General features: G+C 49.1%; 2 protein-coding genes across 9 annotated transcripts in view; one reads left to right on the top strand and one right to left on the bottom strand.

The window, feature by feature from the left end:
- The window catches only part of PLCB2 (phospholipase C beta 2), a 56,377-nt gene extending 53,120 nt beyond the window's left edge, over positions 1-3,257 (top strand). Inside the window, exon 32 of one of the 3 annotated variants that reach the window (XM_054066721.1) lies at positions 233-3,257. In XM_054066721.1, the coding sequence (XP_053922696.1) occupies positions 233-505 (273 nt within the window). In that variant the 3' untranslated portion in view covers positions 506-3,257. The remainder of the gene's footprint in view (positions 1-232) is intronic. The other 2 variants (XM_054066722.1, XM_009566766.2) reach the window with 2 other exon arrangements.
- Positions 3,258-4,983: 1,726 nt separating this feature from the next.
- The window catches only part of PAK6 (p21 (RAC1) activated kinase 6), a 47,358-nt gene continuing 27,531 nt past the window's right edge, over positions 4,984-24,810 (bottom strand). For 5 of the 6 annotated variants that reach the window (XM_054066726.1, XM_054066727.1, XM_009566764.2 and 2 more), the window contains 7 exons: positions 20,131-20,748; positions 14,743-15,234; positions 14,360-14,493; positions 11,361-11,487; positions 11,016-11,141; positions 9,531-9,665; positions 4,985-7,588 (listed from right to left, as the gene is read on the bottom strand). In XM_054066726.1, coding sequence (XP_053922701.1) covers positions 7,421-7,588; positions 9,531-9,665; positions 11,016-11,141; positions 11,361-11,487; positions 14,360-14,493; positions 14,743-15,234; positions 20,131-20,748 — 1,800 coding nt within the window. In that variant the 3' untranslated portion in view covers positions 4,985-7,420. Of the gene's footprint in view, positions 7,589-9,530; positions 9,666-11,015; positions 11,142-11,360; positions 11,488-14,359; positions 14,494-14,742; positions 15,235-20,130; positions 20,749-24,810 lie in introns of all 6 variants that reach the window. The other variant, XM_054066728.1, reaches the window with a different exon arrangement.

The raw sequence follows: 24,810 nt of genomic DNA, 5'->3' as shown, positions 1-24,810 counted from the left end.
GGTGTGCAGCAAGCATGCAGTCTCAATTCATCTCACTGCAAATCAGAGTAGCCCATCTCGGGAATCCTCCTTTCATCTTCTGGAAAGGCAGAGTTTGCCAGGGGGGTGGAGACCAAAACTGCAAAGTACCAACGTCTCCTCACATCAGTCTCTCTCAGAGCAGGTTTTTATACCGTTCCCAGTCTGACTTAGCTCCAGTGTTTGGAGAATGACATGAGGTCTCTCTTTGCAGCTCCAGCAGGAAGCACTGGTGGAGTATGAGGAGAAGTTGAAAAGACTGAGTATGGAAGTGCAGGAGATGGTGAAGAACTATGCAAGAGGAAGCTTTCCTGGAGAGCCAGAGGCTCAGAAGGATGCAGTTCAGAGCATTCCTGAGGGAGAACAAGGCCCTACAGACCAACTGGAAGAAAAGATCCTGGTGGCAGAGGTGTCAAGGCTCACATTCACCGTGCCTGGACCGCCAGGAGCCGAAACAGACGTCGAGATCGAAGAAAGCATATTTTGAGAGAGGCTTCCCTTACTGTTCCACTTCAGGAAGGTTTAAGGAGCTATACAGTGAAGTTAAAGACCAGCTTGACAAACTCCCACTCTCCCATTCCACTCCAGGGAGCTCCTGAATCCTTCAGGAATGTACTGCATTATTGTCCTGGACATTGGCAGGAGGCTAAAGAGATCGCCCTTCAGAGACCACTTCGCTCCCATCTTCCCTGGCCTTAGCACTAAGGATTTTGAGCAGTGTAAGGGCCCGTGGCTGAAGATGGGTTTGCTGTTGGCTTTCACAGTGGCATCGACACTGATATTTCAGTCTGGATTCAGACTTCGGTTTTTAGAGTAAGGCCTCTCCCCCCTCCATTCATCACACATGTCTGTCCACATCAGAGCGGTCTCCAAGCTGGATCCTTTGAATCAATTTAACAGGCACACTCTCCAGTAGGCCTGCTGAGAGTGAGCCTGGACTAAAGCCTCCGGACACACACAGAGTGGTGGGTCCTCAGCAAACACTTATCTCCTAAAGTGCCACTCCCACCAGCAACACTACCTGTTACTGCAGACCCCACCTCTGTAGAAGAAAGGGTTGGGTTAGTAGACCCTCACACCAGTTCCTTGGACAACCAGTGTTGGCTCTGTCCCCCCCCCCCGGGATGAGGACAGTTTTCAGTACAGTGGCACTCACACCACATCAACCAGCATTTCCCTCTGTGGAAATGGGCATCACCAGTGCTGGAGCTGGTCTGACCACAAACCTTCCAGCAGAACACACCTGGAGTGCCTGCTTCCCCGGATCTTGGGCTTGTCTTGCCACAGCAAAAGGGAAGTGCAGAGACAGGAGGAGGGGGATGGTTTTGAGCTGGAAGAGGGGAGATTGAGAGGAGATCTTAGGGAGAAATGTTTGCTGTGAGGGTGGGGAGGCCCTGGCCCAGGTTGCCCAGAGCAGTGGTAGCTGCGCTATCCCTTGAGGTGTTGAAGGCCAAGTTGGATGGAGCTTGGAGCCCCTGATCCAGCAGGAGCTGTCCCTGCCCAGGGGATGGCAGGGGGTGGGACTGGATGGGCTTTGAGGACCCTTCCAACCCAAACCACTCCATGATTCTAAGTTCCTCTTGGCCACCTTTACACTTCCATGTTGTAGGACAGCAAAGCTTTCTTTGGGAACACAGCACTGCACGGTGATCTCCTGCCTCCACACATACTTTCTCTCACCTGCCTTATGACCTTGTGTACTCAACAGTTTAAACACAGCAAGTTTTTCCTCATCCAGAAGAAAGGAGGTCCAACTCTTTTCATAGCACTGTTAAACACAGACTTTGCTTATGGATTCTTAAAAAAGCAGGAAAAGGCAATAATTCAGGGCAGAGCAACCGCATCCTGGCCTTCCCTACATCATAGCCTGAAAGAACGGGAGCCCAAGAGCTGAAGTTTGGCTCTGCCCTACATCTCCTCGTCCCAGAGGCCCCATCACATTCTGCACTTGTGGCTACTGCCCTGACACCCCAAAAATGACTCGGCCCACTCCGGTCAGACACCTGTAGGGATCACTAAAAAGGTGAAGGAAGATGGATACCCTTAGGAATACAGAAGGAAATGGGAATGGCAACTGGTTTGTTACAAATGCTTATTTCTAGGATAAGATCCTGCAGGTCAAACCTTCCACATCCATCATTCAAGGAAACAACAAAACCCATACCAACAAAGGAATTGGTGGGGCTGGGACCCCCAAACCAGCACCCCCAGCCTGGAGAACCTTGTACTGATGAAATCCTCACTGGGTGTATTTGGCCATTCAAGCCTTTTTCACTGCTACATCATAGAGACATTAAACGCAGTCATGGAAGAGCAACAGGTGAGCCCATGGGTGGAAAAGGAGCTACTTTCATCTTGTTATTAAAATCTCTGCCCTAAATTTGAGACAATACCAGAAGAGATGTGTTCGCAAGTGGTGCAAGGGTCACCAGAATTCAAAGTAGCATGTAACCCAATGATGTCCCCACTCACCTGCTCTTCAGGTTCCTGTTGTGGGAAGGTGACCTCAGGCACAGCAAATGCGCAGCGTGCAGTGGTTGTGCCGGGAGCACAGTCACACTGCTGGGAAACACGTCGGGAAGTGTTGCTAGTGCAGAGGAAAACCAAACAACCAGCTCCCAGAGGTCAGCGAGAGGAGATGCTCCAGGCCTGGTCTGGCACCTAAGGACAGCCCATCCCTCCCTGCGGTGCTAAGGTGATACTAGAACTGTGTGTTGTAAATGTCTGACTTATTTATTTTCTACAAAAAAATAAACCTTGCATTTTTTAAAGAGCTGGACTGGCTTTTTTTAATTGCAGTTGGTGGGGACGGGAACAGCTGCAGGCGATGCCCACTGTGTGCACGTCTTGGCAGAAACACCAAGCGCTCTGCCCTCAGAGTTCTCAAATTCAGCTTCTCCTGTTATCAGACAGACAGGGAGATTATTTTTTTTTAAACATAACACTCTTCTCACACATGTTCTCTTCTGTGTGAGTTTGTTCTATTCTGTATGGCCCTTCATAACCAAACATGGCCAAGAAAATTCCTCCCACTCCCAATCCTGCTCCTCCTGCCTTAGAGGTGCCCTTCCTTCACTCCAAGACAGCATCCCCCTCCCCAGCTTTCCTGCAGCCCTTTTCAGCACTGGAAACTGCTCTAAGGTCTCCCCACAGCCTTCTCTTCTCCAGGCTCAACAACCCCAACTCTCCCAGCCTGGCCTTGGACAGGAGGTGCTCCAGCCCTCGCATCATCTCCGTGGCCTCCTCTGCACTCGCTCCAACAGCTCTATGTCCTCCCTGTGCTGAGGACTCCAGAACTGGACGCAGGGCTTCAGGTGGGTCTCAGAGCAGAGCAGAGCAGAGCAGAGGAGCAGAATCCTATGAATGTCCTACAACCTGCGTGTAGTGTGGAGCAGCAGCTCAGGCTCAGTTTGCACAGAATGATCCCAAATTGTCTGCTATCATCTCTTTAATAAAGAGCTGGTGCTGATGTGACCATTGCTACTACAGGAGGCAGGGTAGCTCCTGTGTGTTAGAGACACTTTCGCTGCCCCACCTGTATCCTACGGAGTCAAGATTCACCGCCTAGCACTATCCTCACTTACCAAGTGGGATCTAGCGCCCAGCAATCGCTTTCTCCAGGCTATGGGGAAACCTAGCGTTGTTCTCACCACACAGAACAATCTTAAAAGTCAGGAGCCTCATTTGATGTAGGGTCCTGCAGTCATAGAATCACTGAGATTAGAAAAGCCCTCTAAGCTCATCCAGTCCAACCACCAGCCCAACCACACCATGCTGACTAAACTGTGCCCCATCTACACGTTTTTGAACCCGTCGAGGGATGGGGACTCCCCCACTGCCCTGGGCAGCCTCTGCCAGGGCTTCACTGCTCTTTCAGTAAAGACATTTTCCCTAATATCTCATCTAAACCGCCCCTGGCACAACTTGAGGCCATTTCCTGTCACTGGTTGAAATACAGGTGCCTCTAGAGAGAGGTTTGTCCTCTTCTGCAATGCTCAATTCCATACAGACAAGCATAACTGGGCGATGACAGCAGCCACAGCCTCCCCATTTGATTCAGTAAATTGTTCTTTTAAACGCAACCTGCTGACTTCAAAGCCCTGCTCCATCCCGCCTGCCAGAGCTGTGGCAGCATGGAAAAGAGTCAATACTGGCAAGGCTGACAGGAGGGAAAAAGAAAAGGGAGTGATTCAGGTGAAACATGACACAACCCAACAGGAAAGCCTGAGACATGACAGTAATCTTGTTGAGAGCACACATGAAGAAATATTCAGAGTAAACAGCATCTCTGAGCGCAATTACCCGTACAGAAGGCGAGGAGGTCTTCAGAGGAGAGGCTACATTCAGGTACGTACTTGGATATTCCTTGGCACACCAGAAATCCTGCTCCCGAACACGCTGGTAACACCCATCCCAGACCTGCTCTGCTGGCGCTGGAGATGCTCCTGGCCCTGGAGACAGAGCTGCAATCTTTTAGCTAATCTAGGATAATCTGAGGATTTATGCTTGATTCCACACTCACCCAAGTAACGGACTAATTAACTGGTGATGTGCCACACACGAACTGTAGAAGGGAAACACAAGAATTGGATATTTAATTCTGTATTGCCAGGAAGATGAACACTTTCTGCACTCCTCACTAATAGTATAGAACCATGGAATGGTTTGGATTGGAAGGGACCTCAAAGCCCATCCAGTCCCACTCCCTGCCATAGGCAGGGACACCTCCCACTGGATGAGGGGCTCCAAGCCCCATCCAACCTGGCCTTCAACACCTCCAGAGACGGGGCAGCCACCACTGCTCTGGGCAACCTGGGCCAGCGCCTCCCCACCCTCACAGCAAAACATTTCTCCCTAAGATTTCATACCAATCCCCCCTCTTTCAGCTCAATACCGTTCCCCTCATCCTATCCCTGCCCTCCCTGATCCAGAGCCCCACTCCAGCTTTCCTGGAGCCCCTTTCAGCACTGGAAAAGTGCTCTAAAGTCCCCCTGCAGCCTTCTCTTCTCCAGGCTCAACAACCTCAACTCTCCCAGCCTGGCCTCAGACAGGAGGTGCTCCAGCCCTCGGATCATCTCCGTGGCCTCCTCTGCACTTGCTCCAACAGCTCCATGTCCTCCCTGTGCTGAGGACTCCACACAACTGGACAAAGGGCTCCAGGTGGGTCTCACAAAGCAGAGCAGAGGGGCAGAATCCCCTCCCTCCCTGCTGGTCCCATTGCTTCTGATAAGGACTTTTTAGAATGCTAGAATGTACTTTAATGCAATCTTCACAGATTTTGCTCCCTGTTCTTGTTCAGACTCGGGTCAAGGAATAAAATAGAGTCAAATGTAAAACATCCCTGTCCCTGTTTCAGGATCCAGGCTTCTGCTGGAGTATCCTCTTGCTTCAAGAGCCATAGAAGGGGTGAGTTTGACCAGACTTCAAGGTTGATGCTCCCTTACGCCTCTGAACTGCAGACACACTTTAAAGCATTCGGGCACCGCATCAGGCTTATGAATAAATCAAGATCTACTTTAATTTAAAACACAAGTGCAAAGGATTCACAACTACAGACGAGCAGAATCGTTTGTTTCAAACTATAAATCTTTTCAAAGCCCTGCTCTTTTGCATTTAAAAAAAAAAAAAAAAAGAAAGAAAGAAAAAAGCAGTAAATCTGGAGTACAGAAACATTTTACATCAAAAGTTTTCCAGTGCAGCTAAGGAGGAGCTCAATGAATGCATTGCAAGCAACTTCATCAGCCCCAAACTCCACCACCCAGCCCAGGTGAGACCCCGCGGTCCCTCTGCTGCTCACAGAGTGGGATGGAGACACTCGGCCCTGCAGAAGGCATCGATGTAGAGGGAGCTGGATCACCCTCTGGAGGTATTCCTCTCGCCTTGCCTACAGATTCCACCTACGGGTGCCCACCATTTAGCTGGCTGGCAGCAGTGCAGACGAATTCCATCCCAAATTACTTCAAGTAATTAACTGTGGCTTCAATTTTGAAGCAGGATCTGTAACCAGAGGGAAATGGCAGAGCAGCGAGATTATTGACATCTTCAGAAGAAAATGCAGTGATGAGGTTAGTTTCTGACAGTAGGGCTAGCCCAGGAATAACTTAAATCTCAATAAATTTATATCTGGAGTTTCAAAACAGGATCCCAGTTCCACACGGAAGATTATATCCTCAAGACCACACAAAATACACACTAGTACTGTACAACGTCACACCCTGACCGAGAGCCCAACTGCCCTAATCAGCTTGCTGAGCAGAAAGGGTATCGTACAAAACAGCTAAATCCATTTAAAAACAACTGAAAAGACTGTTCAACCAACCAGTGACCCTCCAAATGTACCAGCAGTGGGATGGTGGGGAAGGACATACCATAACAAAACATACAGCAGTTTCTTTCCTCCCTGTGTAGGGGAGGCAGGGGCTGAAAGTGCCTCATGGGGACACAAAACCCTCTCCCAGGATGTGCAGGCAGCTGGAACTGTTTCACTCCATCTCCTACAGCATCCCCAAAGTGCTGCCCAGAGCAGCGCTCCTCAGCCTCTCAGGAGAGGGCTTGGAAAAGAAAGGTGCTTGGAAACCAAACGTAGAAACAAGCTCTCGCAGACTCTCCAGCCCAACCAGCGATGAAGGTGTTGTGTACCACAACTTCTCAAGCACAAGAGCCTGGAGGCAAGAAAAGCCATCTTCACTGAGTCTGCTTTGAGCCCCGTATCCAAAGGTTTCCTCCTCCAAAAGCTTAAGATCATGAAATGGATTCAAGATTGACCACTAAGCCGTATGTATTCCTCAGCCAAAGAGAAGCATGTGGATGCAAGAGAGCCATTCCAAAACAAATATATACACGTCACATCCGCTCCCTAGGAAAACAGGTTTCTAGGTCTGCATTTAACTGAAGGGAATGAAAATCATCCGTGAAAAAGTCTCAGAAGAAAAACAAATCAAGTCTTTGTGCATTGTTTGAGAGTTTGGAGGGCTCTGTGCCCCATAAATGTGCATTTGGGTCAGGTCAAGACTCCAGTGTAAAACCAACAAAATAAAGATCACATTTCTAATGGGGAATTATTGGTCAGTTCTGTAGTCAGCAGCCAATGTTTGCTGGAACATTCAGATATGCCACATTGCAGCACCAGCTCTTCAGAAGAAGCGATCCACACGCCAGGGAACACCCGCTTTGTTCTTGAGACGTACTTGGTCCTGTTGGGAGCCAGGATGCGTTGATTGTCTTCAGCAAGAGAGAAGCCACCAAAGGCTGAGGATGCTAGGGCAACAGTCACATTCATCCTCTAAAGAGATCGCTGACGAGTTCCAAGCACCATTTGCAGGATGAGGCCACCTGGCCTTGTGATTATGTTTTTATATGTATATAAATACGGTTTTCTCCCAGCATCTGCTCTTCTGCCAAGTCAGCAGGTGGAGGTGCGCTTTCTGTACTGTTGGATAAGGGGAACCAGGCACTCTGGGAGTCCCGTCTGGAGCAAAAAAGGGTGATCCAGAAGTTCTTGTGCCGTCGCTCTCTCTAGTGGGTCCCGGGTCAGCATCCTTTCCAAGAAGTCTCTCAGAACCGGGGAGGTCTGTGAAAAAGCAACCAAGTCAAGCCCCGAGGGGACCAGGCAACAGTTCACACAACACCAGGCTGCCAAAGTGCATTTGCTTACAAAGGATGCTGTACAGCTCAATCTTTAATCCTGGTTTTGCCCAGAAATGTTGGGGTTTATGCTAGAATAATAACTTTCTGTCCCTGGGAGCCACAACAATTATCCATGTTGCTTTCTTTTCAACAGAGAGCAGCAAACTAAGACAAGACCACCTGTCTCACCCTTCCGTCTACGTGAATTTGAGTTCCCATTTTGTTCATTGAATCATAGAATGTCCCGAGTTGGAAGGGACTCACAAGGATCAAATGTTATTTATTCTTTTCTGCCTTTCAGCTCAAAAATTCAACAGAACTCCTGCTACCCAAAGCACGTCACTTGGGGCTGAAGGGTTGACCAATTGTTTTCCTGGCCACAGACTGTGGAAAAAGTAGTTAAATATGATTCCCAAATGGGGTTTGAGAGTCTAGAAACCTGATAGTGCGCCAGTGCAAGAAGATAAAGGAACCGCAGAACCCAAAAGCTACGTGACCTCAGTGGGCTTTTGCTTTGAAAGACTGGCTAAAACCTAGTGAGCAGCCAGACCCAAGAACCACATCAGGGCACAGCCCATCTCCTGCTGGTGGTAAAGTCTCTGCATCATTAAAACGGAATAAAAAATGAACTTGGTATATATATATTTATTTTGATGCTGCTAATTACATCCATTTCAGTCTGGAGGCATTTTCCCAGCTCTGGTTAACTCAGATCACGAAATCCTGCTCACATCAAGCTGCTGCTTATTTCATGAGTGCTTTGAATGGTTCCCCTGTGGTTTCTAGAGGAAGAATGCCTAACATGGCTAAGAACGAGTGCCAGCATCCAGCCTTTATCCCTCTCTAAATCAATCTACTTATGCTTTGGAAGAGCAGCCAAGAAGATCCCAGGTGGTGTCTGCTTGACCTGGGGCACCTAGGACCACAACAAGTGGCCATGAACAGAAGGCTGTGTCCACAGTGGGTGCTGAGCTCCACTCAGCAGAGAGACGGGGAGGATGCCCACCAGCCTGGCCATCCAGAGGTCTTCTGGAAGACACTTTGCTTCCCAGGACGAGACTATAAAGGGCTCTGGCTTTCACAGCCCGTGGTAGGGTCACCTCACCTAGGGAGACCAGAAAGGTCTTTGCACCACAAAGGAGGGAAGCACTGGATCCAGAATGTGACCTTGGACTTGTAATTAGCGTAACAAAGGGAGGAAGGGAAGGGCAGCTGTAGATGTGGGAGCATTCGCTCTCAGATCAGCGGTCTCCTCTGCTAAATAATTCAGTCAGCAGCTGCAGATATTCTGATTAATCGGGAAGGCGGGACAGCTTGGAATGCTGCAGAAGCTATTTGATCTCAGAGGCTTGGATGGAAACGAGAGGAGGACCGCTCAAATTGGGGACTAAGAGGTAATCTCTGTATTTCTCATGTCACTGCTACTCTTGTATAAGAAACCGTGAAGCTGAGTTGATTTTCAAAGCAACTGCAGCATCCCCGTGAGCTTCTGCCTGCACTGAGCGCTCATGCTCTGATTGTAACGCGCACTTTGCAGTCCTGAAATCCGTGAACCTAGAAAATCTCAAGAGAAAGGACCTCTAGTTTGCTCCCCTAGAAGATAAGCTACTCTATCAACAAGATATTAACTGCTAAGTCCACCTGAGGCAGCTTTGAGTTGCATTCTTAGGTCTATGCCCAGGTGACCTTCCATCACCAGGGCTATTTCCCAGCCAGCCACTAGCTGTCAGCACAGCTCACATCCACTGGGGCACCAAGACCAAAGAGGTTGCCCAAGAAACATGTCCTAGCAAGATGGCTTTCACAACCAGCTTACCAGGAAGGGCTGATAGAGATGTTTCCCCATGATAAGCACCAAGTTTGTGAGTGTGTGCCCGTATGCTCACCCTGTGGAAGTTTTTCAGCTTGGGAGGGGGGCTGTCTCGGAGCCTCTTCATTGCCTGGACCGGAGAATCACTAAAATAGGGGGGTTCTCCATCCACCATCTCGATCACCATGATCCCCAGAGACCAGATATCCACCTGCGGGAGCCAACATCATGTCAGTACACACAGTTCAGAGCAACAGAACCTTGCTTTGTCGCTTGCACAAAGATGACAACACCTGCCTATCACCAATGGTACCAGGCGGGTAAAAAAAAAAAAATCACAGAAGGGTTTGTGTTGAAAGAAACCTTAAGCCCTTGTAGTTCTACCCCCTGCTGCCATGGGCAGGGACACCTCCTGCTGGATCAGGGGCTCCAAGCCCCACCCAACCTGGCCTTCAACACCTCCTGGGATGGGGCAGCCACCAATACTCTGGGCAACGTGGGCCACAGCCTCCCCACCCTCACAATGAAGAATTTCTTCTTAAGATCTCATCTCAATCTCCCCTCTTGCAGCTCAAAACCCTTCCCCTCGTCCCGTCCCTGCACTCCCTGATCGAGAGCCCCTCCCCAGCTCTCCTGGAGCCCCTTTCAGTCCTGGAAGCTGCTCTAAGGTCTCCTCTCAGCCTTCTCTCCTCCAGGCTGACCAACCCCAACTCTCTCAGCCTGGCCTCAGACAGGAAGTGCTCCAGCCGTCGGATCACCTCCGTGGCCTCCTCTGCACTCGCTCCAACAGCTCCATGTCCTCCCTGTGCTGAGGACTCCAGACCTGGATGCAGGGCCCCAGATGGGTCTCACAGAGTAGAGGGGCAGAATCCCCTCCCTCCCTGCTGATCCCACTGCTCTGGATGCAGCCCAGGACATAGTTGGTTTCTGGGCTGCGGATGCACGTTGCCAGCTCACATTGAGCATCTCCTCCCCTATCACCCTTAGTCCTTCTCCTCAGGGCTGATCTCAACCCATTCTCCACCCAGCTTGTACTGGTGCTTGGGATTGCTGCTGGACTCCTCACCACAGTTTAAAAGACATCTTCTCACCTTGGCCCGAGCCACGCTTCTGTTGCAACACACAAAAGTCTGCAAGTAACGGCTTGCGCCACACTTGGTCAGCTGGTAAACAAGGCTAATCCGTCTGCTCCCACCTGCCCAGAATTCAGAGCTCCCAGCTGTGTCTCCTCCCCTCCCTTAGCACCATTGACTGATTTACTGATCCCTATCGTGCCATGGGCTGCTCCTTGCTAACATGTGTCCTCACCTCAGCAGATACAAACCTCTGCCAAGCTTCAGGTATAAAGTGCAAGTTTACACCATGTTCCCAGAAGAGGAACCTGATTTTCTACTGGTTTAGGAAATATTGATACCATCACAATAAAACCTGTTATCATAATTGTATTTATATTTTAAACAGACTTCAGAGGCTCTTCCTAGAAAAGCCAATGGGTACTTTCCCAAGACATCTGGGAATATCACCTGCTGCCTCTTCTGATGTGAGGGACGTGGTCCCTTACCTCAGTAGCGTACGGTATCCGTGCAATAACCTCTGGAGCCATCCAGTAGGGAGTTCCCACCAGGGACTTTCTTTTGGGTACATCTTTACTGATCTGAGCACAGAAGCCAAAATCAGAGAGTTTGACCTGTCCAAAAAGAAAAACAACCAACCTTAAAGATTGTTTTTAAAGAACATTGTAGGAAACACCAAAGGCAAAGGGAGTAAGAGGGCAGAGCTCAAACAAGAGGCTGAACAGAAAGGAAACAAGGAGACAGGCCAAGGCTGTGACATAGATGACAAGAGATGATTTGGCTCAGGAAACCTACCCTTCCATCCAGTGTCAACAGAATAGAATCAAACGTACCCTTCCATCCAGCGTCAACAGAATGGAGTCGCTCTTGATGTCCCGGTGAATGACCCCCTGCGAATGGAGGTAGGACAGAGCCTGCAGCACAGATTCACACACAGTTGCAATTTGCTCTTCATTTAGCCTGAAAGCACAGACAGAGGAGTTAACAGCATCGTCCAGGGCAGCATGCAGTGCTCACTTACAGGTCTTCTTTAAAGGCACCCAGCAACTCTGAAGCCAAGTTGCAGATGAATAATTTTGGTTCCTTGTAACCATTACTCCTCTCCCTGCCCTCTCTGATCAAGAGTCCCTCCCCAGCTTTCCTGGAGCCCCTTTCAGTCCTGGAAGCTGCGCTAAGCTCTCCCCACAGCCTTCTCTTCTCGAGGCTGACCAATCCCAACTCTCTCAGCCTGGCCTCAGACAGAAGGTGCTCCAGCCCTCACATCATCTCTGTGGCCTCCTCTGGACCCGCTCTAACAGTTCTTCTAGGATAGCGTTTCCCTGTTGAAAACATTTTTGTCTCGATGCTCAGCAATTTTACATTTCCATAAGCTGAATCCAGAGAAATTGCATTTTAAATCTTGCAGCTAAGTTCATTCTGCAAGATGCTGTCTCAAGCAATTCTGATAGGCAAGGCTTCTCCATGCCAAGTGGCCACAGTAACTGTTAAGACAGCTTTTTTTAAAGCAAAAATAATAAAGCTATTGTTCACAAGACAAATTGTGCAACTCTATCCAGAAAGCATCTAAAGAGGTAATTTGGTAGAGAACAAACAGAGGGATCCTTTACAGGTTTCACACACCAGACACTTTGGATGCTCACACTAACTCAAAGGGGCTCCAGAAAAGCTGGGGAGGGGCTCTTGATCAGACAGTGCAGGGACAGGATGAGGGGAATGGTTTTGAGCTGAAAGAGGGGAGAGTGAAATGAGATTTTAGGGAGAAATGTTTTGTTGTGAGGGTGGGGAGGCCCTGGCCCAGGTCCTCTCTCTGCATCTGAGCACCAAGAACCTTATTTTTAGAAGCTCTTTCCACTTGTAATACCAACACAAGAACCTTCACGACCTAGTATGAGCGAAAATGGTTGAAATGCAAAGTGTCTCCTGTAACCGAGGGCAGCCACCACTTCTCTGGGCAACCTGGGTCATTGTCTCCCCTCACAGGAAAACATTTCTTCCTAAGAACTCACCTCAGTGTCTCCTATTTCAGGTTCAAACCATTCTCCTAGTCCTGCCCCTGCTCTCCCTGATGAAGAGCCCCTCCCCAGCTTTCCTGGAACCCCTTTCTGTCCTGGAAACTGCTCTAATGTCATCTGACCAGGACGCTGCCTGGTGATAGCAAACACACCTGAAGGACAGCAGAGGGCTGCTTTTGCTATTGTGATTTAATCTTGAACAGGAGATGGAATTCTCCAACACAGAACCTTTTCATTTTGTAGTGCCTGAGCTATAAGAAAAGCTGAGCCACTTCTGAGCTCCACCACAAGGCAGACTTCCAGCTTGTCATGCATGGAATTTGGTTTCAATCAAGTGGCTGCATGGTGTAAAACAGATTACTGGAGGATTAGCTCCCTCCTGGAGATGCAAATCAGTTATCACTCTCAGCAAACGTTTAATGAGTGGATTTTCTGCCCTGTGAAAAACTGATAACGGCTTGCAGCTTACTTTTGATAAACGTTATGGTTATAATAGATCTTGTTTCTACCATGTCAAAAAACAAGCACTCAGAGGAAGCCTTTCTGGAGAACCCAAATCTAGGCTGAGGTCCCACACTGGAATCCAGTGGCACTGGTGGGTATAAAGTTCACAGGCTCTTCATAAACCAACTCAGAATGGTGGGTTTGTGTATAGCTCCTTTGGTTCTACCACCAGCTGAGAGCTACAAGTGCTTTCTCCAGCTCTGCTGTGTCCCAACTCAGCGCTCTTGAAGAGTACACGTTCTTTCTCCTGCCCAGGAGCAGGGATGTGGCTCACAGGGAACCCTCGGTTCTCACAGCCCGAGATGCCTCTGAACACAGCACTGGAGGGCTTGGCCATCCAAGCACCTCCAAGACCACTCCTTACAGGCGGGGCCATAGAGCCTACAAAGGACAACGCGCTTTCTTATGCCTCTCAAACACATCAAAGATGCAAATCTGAAACAGAGAACGCACCACGGCAAGGATTATCCACCACAGGATGAGCAGAGGCCAGTCAAAGCTTTTAGGTGAAGGCATGCTATGATTAAAGAAGTAAATACAATTAGTGTTAGTGCTACTACCTAATTGTAAGCCAATTAAGGTTCTGAGTCCTCAAAAAAGGCAAGCTCGTTCTACAGACTTTCTTGGTCAGCCTCGTCATTGGTGTTCCCTGCACCAGTCTACAGCCTTGCAGGATGCTCAGGGCGAGAGGAGGGTACTCCAGGGTCATGGGAAGATACAACAATCATAACCGCATCTCCAGAGAGCCTCATGAGTGGGACTGCAGAGGCCATTTGAGAACAACTTCTCTGCCCTACAGGAATGCTTTGGTCATTAATTAACATGAAGTGGTGTGGATAAGAAAACAAATTTAGGAGAGTGTCCTGTAGCTGCTATCTTTAGGCAATGAAATTTGGGAAGGAGTCCAGATTTCAAAGCTCTGCTGTACATCTCCGGAAGAGATAGTCACAAATTCAACCTCTGCTAAGGTTGTACCACTGAAAACTATTTCTGCGTGCTCTTTAATCCTTATTCAACGAGCTTCCTAGCCAGGACACAACAGATATGATAAACAATGCTCTTTGTGAGTGCTGTGTTGTACAGAGAAGGTCATCAAATAGATGAATAGTGGGTATCTAAAGGGATCAGCACTGTGAGGTCCCGTCTACATTATAAGCATCGCTGCATACTCCAAACAGATAATAGTTATTAAGTGTAATAATTTCAGGGCACTGCAATAACAAGATCTCTGAGTAAAAATATTCTTCCCAGAAAACTCCACTCTGCTGCTCTTGCCTACCAGGAGGGAACCCAAGCGCTGACATTTTGCTTCCTACCTGATCTGTGACACAATGTCCGTGAGGGCTCCGCCCTGCAGGAACTCCATCAGCACCCAGAGCTCATCTCCCACAAGGTAGCTCTTGTACATCTCCACTACATTGACATGTTGATAGTCCCTCATTATCACCACCTGGAAAAACAACACAGTGGACAACTGACCACCTCAAAATCATGAAAGACCCTTATCCAAGCAAGCAAGCAAGCACACACAACTCTCTGAGCAACAGCAGCCTCCACCCCCCCCAGGCATTTTTCTTCTTGGCATGAGCATTACTCTATTAAAAGGAAGATGCCTCCTGCTCTTCCCTTCTTTCTGCACACGACCGTTGCCATGGCTTTACGGTGGACAGCAGAATCCCACTCTCATCACCACACTCACCTCATTAAAAAGGAGCTCCCGGCGCTGCTGCTTTCTCAGGTCCATCATTTTCACTGCTACCTGTCGCCCCGAGTGCTTCTCACGAGCAATGCAGACGATACCCGTGGACCCTTCACCAATCTTGACATAATTCTCCAGCAATGACCGGGGATCCCCCTGGTCCACCACCATCCTCAGGGCAGCTTTGAACTGCTCATGAGTTACGACCACAGGGTCCTCACTGGCCAGTTGCCCTTTCACAGAAGAGTCCTGGGGCAGGTGAAGGTTGCTAGAGCTGGTCTGAGTCTGCCGGTTCCTGGGAGACCCTGCTGGTGATGGCCTGCCTTGTGGCACTGCCATTGCCTTCTCCACTGTTGGTGACTTCTGGGGAGTCCCAGCCTCCGAGATAATCTTGGGGAAGTCAGATGAAGGCTGATCTGGTGGAAGAGACTGGGCTTTGGCTCCCGGGCTGCGTGGTGAACCCCACTGCTGGGGCCTGAATAAAGTATTAGGCTTTGAGAAGAACAAACAGGAAAGTGGAAGAAAGAAAAAGTGGTGTTTAGGTTATGGTAGAATCACAGAATGGGTAGGGCTGGAAGGGACCTCAAAGCCCATCCAGTTCCAAACCCCGGCCATCGGCAGGGACACCTCCCACTGGATCAGGGGCGCTAAGCCCCATCCAATCTTCAGGGATGGGGCAGCCACCACTGCTCTGGGCAGCCTGGGCCAGGGCCTCCCCACTCTCACAGCAAAACATTTCTTCCTAAGATCTCATCTCAATCTCCCCTTTTGCATCTCAAAACCATTCCCCTCATCTTGTCCCTGCCCTCCCTGATCCAGAGCGTCCCTCCTCAGCTCTCCTGGAGCCCCTTTCAGTCGTGGAAGCTGCTCTAAGTTCTCTCTGCAGGCTTCTCTTATCCAGGCTCAACAACCTCAACTCTTTCAGCCTGGCTTCGGACAGGAGGTGCTCCAGTGCTCAGATCATCTCTGTGGTCTCCTCTGGCCTTGCTACAACAGTTCCATGTCCCACCTGTGCTGAGGACTCCAGAACTGGACGCAGGGCTCCGGGTGAGTCTCTCAGAGCAGAGCAGAGCAGAGAGGCAGAATCCCCCTCCCTCCCTGCTGGTCCCACGGCTCTGGATGCAGCCCAGGACACAGTTGGCTTTCTGAGCTACAAGCACACATTGCTGGCTCCTGTCACGCTTCTCCTCCCTCATCACCCAAGTCCTTCTCTTCAAGACTGCTCCAAATCCATTCTCTGCCCAGCCTTTACTTGGGATTGGGATTGTCCAAACTCAGGTTCAAGTTAACTTGGATTAACAAGAAGTGCCAGAAACCAGTTGTGTGTGACGCTGCTCTGGCCTGGTCCAGCTAGTGGCAGATTGGAGTCAAGAGCAGCATATGCTGCATGACTCGGGAAAGCCACATACATGCATGGTTTCAAGAATCAGTTACAGGATGGTGCTATGCTTTAAGGGCTTCCAAACCAAAGCAGTTTAAAAGGTCGTTTTTGAAGCACATGCTTTGAAAAACCCACGAAAACCCAAAAACCACAGAAAAAACCCAGCTGCTTGCAAGCATTCCGGCCTTGCCATCAAAACTCAGGGGCAACCTGTGCCATAGAGAGTTTGAAAATCCTCCCTCCCTCTGTGCCTCTGATCTTCCTATGTATAAAAGAAAAGAGGATTCATGCCAACGCTGTAAATCACTTTGATGTCTTGGCCTAATTCCCTCTGGGTAATTACGTGCTGCCTACTGAAAACTCTCTCCCACTGGTCCCTGCAGAGCTTTCCTGCCTATCAAACATGGAACAAGAGCTCTGGTTTGGGAAAAGGTCTGTGCACCAACTGCAGTGGGTGGCCAGCGAGACATGCCACCTTGCTGTCCTACTACCCCAAAATTGACCTACGATGGATTGGAATTGCCAGTGCTCTCCAAAGCACTAGAGCCTTTTGGAGACCTCCCACTCATGCACCCAACCCTGTTTAGTTTAAGAGATCGAGTGAGATCAGAGCCTGTGGGAACGTAGCTTCAGGATACGCATTCCCATGCCTGTGCTGCTCCCAGGAAGGATAAATCTTGACGTGCTAACACTCACCCTGGAAATGTTGACTAACTAAACTCAACAACATCGAGGTACAAAATACATCATATATGTAGTCATATGTAAAATAACAGCAGATTTGACACAGTAGCGACTTCAAAAAGAGCAAACCAACCGCTTATACTACAGGGCAAAATGGAAACTTCAAAGCAGGAAGCTTTTTCTCTCTTGAATTCAGAGAGATTATGAGCAAACTTAATAACATGGGTACAGGAACCCAAAAGTGCCAGTAGAGAAATCTTTAGAAGAGTGCTCATTTTCTCTGTCTCAGACAGAAAATAGAATCACAGAATGGTTTCGGTTGGAAGAGACCATAAAGATCAAGTCCAACCATCGATCCAGCCCTGCTAAGTCCCCTACCAGATTGTGTCCCCAAGTATGACATCTATTCATCTTTAAATTGTCCCAGGGCTGGTGACCCAACCACTGCCCTGGGCAGCCTTTGCCAGGGCCTGAGAACCCTTCCAGTAAAGAAATCCCTTCTAATGTCCAACCTAAATACCCCAGCGCATCTTGAGGCTATTTCCCCTTGTCTGTCACTGGCTACAAGGGAGAAGAGACCAACTCTCACCTTGCAACAACCTCCTTTCAGGCAGTTGTAGACAGTGAGGAGGTCTCCCCTCAGCCTCCTTTTCTCCAGGCTGAACAGCCCCAGGTCCCTCAGCCGCCTCTCATAACCCTTGTGCTCCAGCACCTTCCCCAGCTCCACTCCCTTCTCTGGACATGCTCAAGCCTCTCAACGTCCTTCTCGGAATGAGGAGCACAAAACTGAACCCAGGATTAGAGGTGCAGCCGCACCAGCGCTGAGTCCAGGGGGACGATCCCTGCCCTGCTCCTGCTGGCCTCACCATGGCTGATCCAAGCCAGGATGCTCGTGGTCACCTTGGCCACCTGGACCACTGCTGGCTCACATTCAGCCAACTATCAAACAACACCCCGAGGTCCTTCTTCTCCAGGCAGCTTTCCAGACGCTCTTCCTCAAGCTTGGAGAGCATAGAACTTAATTCTGCACCCTTCTTAATCAAGGATTTTTGTCAACAGTAGAATCTGCATAAGCCAAACACACACTGAGCTCGTTTCACACGCAGAGGCCTTGAAAGGATGATTTATAGATGCTGGCATTGGGTGCAGGGGTGCGTGAACACCAACTGCCTGTCACAAGTGACTTCCTCCCCGTTTGCCAGCTCCACCCCTGCTGTCCTGTGGAGACACGTTCATGGCAATGAAGCATTTGTTTCCCAACTCTTGTTTTGTCTTACAAGAGAGGCAAAAAAAAAAAAAAAGCTTTATATAAGCTAGAGCATGCGAAAGGGAACACAACATGCATGCAAGCTCACGCATGTTTGTCCAACCACACATAAGGGTTATTTCCTGCTCCTTTGACAGCCCCACTATCCACCTTCTCAGTCTCTGGATGTGTTGACATGTCTTTGGTTCTTCAACTCCTTCCCCTAATACTTGGGGAAAACAGAAGAGCACCCGACTTTCTCATGGTGACAGCAAGCACCCACCTCCCCAGGTTCAACCAAAGGGAAAAGCACCCAACCTTCCCATGGTGATTGCAGGTAACCACAACCCCATGTTCAACCAACTGCATCCCCTGTCCACTTCACTTGTAACTGTGCATTTCTTACACATTATAATAACCCGTCATCACCTCCATTTGTAAGGGAGACAAAAGTTTTCATCACTGGAGGCTGTTAAGAACAGCTTAGATAAACAACCAGAAGTGATGGCACAGATCCATCACTGGGATGAGAGACTTACTAGGCAACCTCAGGAGCTTTCCCACTCCTCTCACGGGCAGTATGAGTTCAAGCACAACCAAAGACTGCCACACACAGATACCATTTGACTGCCAGCCTCTGTTCCTCCTTGTGAGAGAGCTGAGGTCCAGACTCTTGCTAAAGAAGAAAGAAGTGGTTGCTTTTCCTCTACTCGGGCATGGGCCACCAGCCAGTAGATCATAGAAACACATGACAGAATAGTTTGGTAGGAAAGGACCCCAAAGCACATCCAGTTCCAAATCCCCTGCCATGAGCAGGGACACTTCTGACCAGACCAGGAGGCTCCAAGCCCCATCCAACCTGGCCTCAAACACCTCCATGGGGCATCCACAACTTCTTTAGACAACCTGTGCCTTCCCATCTCCACCAGAAAGCATTTCTTCCTAACATCTCATCTCAATCTGTCCTCTTTCAGCTCCAAACCATTCCTCTTATCCTATCCCTGCACCCCCTTATCAAAAGCCCCTCCCCAGCTTTCCTGGAGCCCCTTTCAGTCCTGGAAGGCTGCTTTTGTGTGGCAAAATTAGGCTACTAAAACAGTTTTTAAGTTATGCCTTTCTACTACAGAAGGGCAAAAATAAGCAAGTCCCCTACCTCCATCCCAACCTATGCTTCTGCCTGGGGGAATGGCTTTGAATTGGAAGGGGGAAGATTTAGATCATAGAATCACCAGGTTGGAAAAGACCACTAGGATCATCAAGTCCAACCATTCCTATCTGCCACTAAACTATTTCCCTGAGCATCTCGTCTACCCGTCTTTTAAATACTTGCAGAGATGGTGACTCCATCCCCTCCCTGGACAGCCTCTGATGACCCTTTCTGTGAAATTTTTTTTTCTGATATCTAGTCTGAACCTCCCCTGGCGGAGCTTGAGGCCATTCCCTCTTGTCCTGTCCCCTGTCACATGGGAGAAGAGGCCAGCTCCCTCCTCTCTACAACCTCCTTTCAGGCAGTTGTAGAGAGCAATAAGGTCTCCCCTCAGCCTCCTGCTTCTCAAGGCTAAACAACCCCAGTTCCCTCAGTCACTCCTCATAAGACTTGTTCTCCAGCCCCTTCACCAGCTTTGTTGCTCTTCTCTGGACACATTCCAGAGCTGCAACATCCCTCCCGTAGCAAAGGGCCCAGATGAGACATTAGGAAGAAATTCTTCACGATGAGGGTGGGGAGGCCTTGGCCCAGGTTGCCCAGAGCAGTGGTGGCTGCCCCATCCCTGGAGGTGTTCAAGGCCAGGTTGGACTGGGCTTGGACTCCCTGATCCAGTGGGAGGTGTCCCTGCCCATGGCAGAGGGTGGGACTGGATGGGCTTTGGAGACCCTTCCAACCCAAACCATTCTGTTATTCTACAAGCTTATGCAGACTACATGCTTCCCTGTCCAGGACCATTTTGATTCCAGCATTAATCATACCAATAACAGATGATTGCATGATGCTTGCAATTCAATTTGTTCATCTGTGTAACTAACCTCTGCAACTGTAAAGTCAATGGTGCCGTCACTCAGAAATACTGGATAACCATACCTTTATCTGCAGGGAGGGGCCTGACTTGTTTGAGCCGCTGGAGGATGGAAACACACTGCGCAGCAGCCTCCTCTTCAAGCTGTTCTCCCTTGATTTGGAGCTAGGGCTGCCCTCCCCCGACGGCCTGGAATTTGCCTGTCGTAGGAGACAAGGCTGAGGCCAGCACTCCTCTGAACTCTTTCTCCCTGTCTTCTCGTTCTCCCCTGGCAGAGTTGGCATATGCTGCAAACCAGAGGCGCGCTGGAGGCAGCTGTCATCAGCATCTTGGAACTCCGAAGGCCCGAGGGACTGGGCTTTCATGACCATACCGTTCGAATGAGATTGTCCTTCCAAGCGAGGTTTATAATCCGGCCACATCGTCTGCCTCCGGGTCACCTTGGTCCCACCATTGCAATTGAGGTAGTTTCCATATTTGTCCACCCAGTCTGCTTCAGGACTCTGAAGATACATGTCTGGGGGTCTGTCTTCCCCCAAGAGCCCAAGGGACTGAGCTCTCCTTCTGCTGGTGGGGCTCCTGCCCCTCAGAGTGTTTGAACTGATGGCAGAAAGCTTCTGGATGTCATTGAGGATCCCGGAGATGTAGCCTTCTACTTCTACCGTGCTGCCTCTCACCACCGTCTGTGAAACAGAAGGGTTAGTTAGAATCACAAAAATTAGGGCTCAGGTTATCTTGACAAAAGGTCAGGCTATGTTCAGCCAAAAATTACTCAAGGAATTTAGGAGAAATACAAAAATGTTGCTTTCTGTCTTTGTTTCATTGTCCTTCAAAAGAAGAGTCATTAGGTCACATCCTTCTGTCGGAGGCAGCGGTGCTTTCAGTCAGAACAGGGAGTTCTGCTGCTGCACTCGCATTGTAAAGGACGACGCTAGAGCTAAACCAAGGTGTTTTAGCAGTCCTGACCCTCTTGTGCTGCACTACATCACTTGGGCCCAAAAAACCTAAGAGTTCATGGTCAGAAGTTACATGTCCTAAGCTCTATCTGCAAAAATCACCTTGCTGCTCCAACACAAGGTCCATCTCCCCCTGTACCACTCTTTGTAGTGTTTGTAATCAGCCTCCCTTAGTCTGGTTCTGGACAATTCTACAACTGCCTGTAAGGAGGTTGTGGTGAGGTGGGTGCTGGGCTCTTCTCCCTGTGACAGGACAAGGGGAAATGTCCTCAAGACGCTCCAGGGGAGATTTAAGTTGGACACGAGGAAGAATTTCTTTCCCGAAAGGACTGTCAAGCACTGGCAGAGGCTGCCCAGGGCAGTGGTTGAGTCCCCATCCCTGGAGGTGTTTAAAAGACGAGTAGATGTCATACTTGGGGACATGGTCTGGTGGTGGACTTAGCAGGGCTGAATTGACGGTTGGACTTTATAATCGTAAAGGTCTTCTCCAAGCAAAACCATCTGTGATCCTGTGAATTTCTGCTAGTGCATCTTAATCCTGACCAGCAAAGACCACACTGTTCAAACACTGCATCCCTCTGCTGGTCTGCCAAGCTATTATAATTAAAAATGATGAAAAAAGGGTCACAGCAGCTCACAACTGCCTTGTAAGCAAACCGGGAAGAACAAGGCTTGTGTCCAAGCAAGCAACAGCACTATACAACAAGACACTTGAAGCTGTTGGTATATTATGTTGTGCTCTACCTTGTTTGTTCTGGAACTCAAAAGCTTACAGAAGCTTTTTTAGTGCTGGGAATCAAAATGTTTTGTTTCCTCACAGGAATTCACAGCACAAGATCACTCCCACACCTTCATGAATCTCTGCCCAAGGAAAGGCCTTCCCTGGAGTGATGGCAATCCCCTGTTTGCTAACTGAACTCCAGGGTTCTTCTAAAGATGCTGAATCAATTACTCTGAGCCTAATATTTAGCTGGTGTAAAACAGCAGCTCCAGTAATTTCAACCAAATACCACCAGAGCGCTCAAAACAAGCACCCAGTTTGCTCAGTGTCTGAGAATGGAAGGCAGGACAGAGATTTCATCCTTTCTTCACCTTGTTTGACAATCTGACCCATACCACTGCATACACAACACCACCTGCAGCAGGAGACACCGCTCTCCAGTCCCACTGTAGCAATGCTTGCCCCTCACTACATACCCGCACCTTCCCTCTCAGCCCCAGCTGCTGGAAAGCAAACCATGTGCTGAGAACACAACTCCTCAGGCTGCTTCCAACACCTTTACATCAACATTGATAGGGAAGAAAAGGCCAAAAGTAAATGGTCAGAAATCAGTCTCTGAATTCTGTCACTGAGGTGGAAGAGTCTCCTGCCCATGCTAATTCATCCATAAGAAATGTCAGACATCTTGGTTTACTTCAGTAAGGCCCTCAACTGCGGGGGAAATCGTGATCAGGGAGTGCAGGGACAGGATGAGGGGAATGGTTTTGAGCTGAGGGAGGGGACACCGAGATGAGATCTTAGGGAGAAATGTTTTACTGTGAGGGTAGGGAGGCCCTGGCTCAGGTTGCCCAGAGCAGTGGTGGCTGCCCCATCCCTGGAGATGTCCAAGGCCAGGTTGGATGGGGCTTGGATCCCCTGATCCAGTGGGAGGTGTCCCTGCCCATGGCAGAGGTTGAATGGGTTTTGAGGTCCCTTCCACTCAAACCATTCCATAATTCTATGATAAAACCCAATATTATTTTAGGAGTCTTCTCTAGTTTTCAAAGACTACTGGGTATTCCATCATTTTGCTCGTAAGGGCTTGAACCTTCTTTCAGCTTTTACCATCTACAGGTTTAATGAGTCAATGATGAGAGCACTGACCAGGATTAGACACAGGACAGAATCTAAACTCCTCCTGCACATTTCTGCTTTGGCAGCGATGTGTCACACTGTCCTTTGCAGTATACTTTCCCCAATGCACGGGAAAACCTGCCCAGTTTACTCCAGGAATGCCATAGGTACAGAACCAAGAGCCTAAATGAAGCCACGATGTCAGAGAATGCTGTCGTTTTTCGATGCCCCAAAGCCTTATACCCTGAGATTGATGGAAATTGCGTTGCTTGACATGATTTGTTCCTGATAAATCCAGGCTGGCTGCTAGCTATTACCCTGCTATCTCCTAGGAAGTGTCTGCGAACAGATTACTTGCTTATTTGTTCCAGTCTCTTTCTGGGAATTGAAATTATTCCGACTGATCTGCAATTCCTTGAATTCCATTAGGCCTGGCTGGCTTGAAAATATGGAACTTAGAATGATGGAATGGTTTGGCTTGGAAGGGATCTCAAAGCCCATCCAGTCCCACCCCCTGCCATGGGCAGGGACACCTCCTACTGGATCAGGGGCTCCAAGCCCCATCCAACCTGGCTTTCAACACCTCCAGCAGCCACCACTGCTCTGGGCAACCTGGGCCTCCCCGCTCTCACAGTAAAACATTTCTCCCTAAGATCTCATCTCAATCTCCCCTCTTGCAGCTCAAAACCTCATCCTATTCTTGCACTCCCTGATCCAGAGCCCCTTCCCAGCTTTCCTGGAGCCCGTTTCAGTCTTGAAAGCTGCTCTAAGGTCTCCCTGCAGCTTTCTCTTCTCCAGGCTGACCAACCCCAACTCTCTCAGCCTGGCCTCATAGCAGAGGTCCTCCAGACCTTGGATCATTTCTGTGGCCTCCTCTGGACACATTCCAACAGCTTCATATCCTTCTTATGTTTGGAATTCCAGAACTGGACTGAGTTAACTTATCTAGGAAGTCTCATTTCTGTTCACGTTCTTTCCTCATTCTAGCCTACATTCTTCCCCTGTTGTGCTCATGTTAACCGTGTGAGCCCACTGATCACACTTAATCCTTTTCATAAAGACTGAAGAACAATCATTAAACATTTAAGAATAAAGTGTGAGCCATTATTAACTGTCTTCCAAAATGAGCAGTGAACAAATTCTTTCCTTCATCCTGCTCCTCAGTTTACTTATGGTATCCCTTAGTGCCCTTTATGTTCTTTGAGAATAACATCTCCTTTTGCATCTTGGCTTCCAGTTTTGTCTGTACATAAATTTCTATTTGCCCTTTATAACTTGACCCAGTTTCCACCCTTCTGAGCAATCCTCTCGCAGTTTAAGCTCATTAGAGAGCTCCTGATCCAACCAAGTTTGTCTCTTATTACACATTTTATCTCTTTGGATAATGGTCATATCTCCTACTTCCTTTGGAGCCTCAAAGCACATTCAACCAGGAGGCAATACATCTTCCCTTTTTCTTTTACCTCTTCTTCCTAAGCAGGTTTCTCCTTTTTATAACAACTTTCTGGGGAGACGTTATGGAAACTTTCCAGTACTGAAAGGGGCTCCAGGAGAGCTGGGGAGGGGCTCTTGATCAGGGAGGGGAGGTATGGGGCAAGGGAGAATGGTTTTTAGCTGAAAGAGGGGAGATTGAGATGAGATCTTAGGGAGAAATATTTTCCTGCGAGGGTGGAGAGGCCCTGGCCCAGGTTGCCCAGAGCAGTGGTGGCTGCACCATCCCTGGAGGTGTTGAAGGCCAGGTTGGATGGGGCTTGGAGCCCCTGATCCAGTGGGAGGTGTCCCTGTCCATGGCAGGGGGTGGAACTGGATGGGCTTTGAGGCTCCTTCCAACCCAAACCATTCCATGACTGTGTCCAAAGATCCTGATGTGCCATGCACATTGCGGGTTTGTCTTTTCATCAATTCTTGCATTACAGTAAAATGCTGTACCGTTTAACCCCTATGGTTTAAGCCTC

The sequence above is a fragment of the Cuculus canorus genome, chromosome 5 (genome assembly GCF_017976375.1).
Source record: "Cuculus canorus isolate bCucCan1 chromosome 5, bCucCan1.pri, whole genome shotgun sequence".
In the NCBI taxonomy this organism is placed as follows: Eukaryota; Metazoa; Chordata; class Aves; order Cuculiformes; family Cuculidae; genus Cuculus; species Cuculus canorus.
This window is presented reverse-complemented; position numbering and strand designations above follow the sequence as displayed.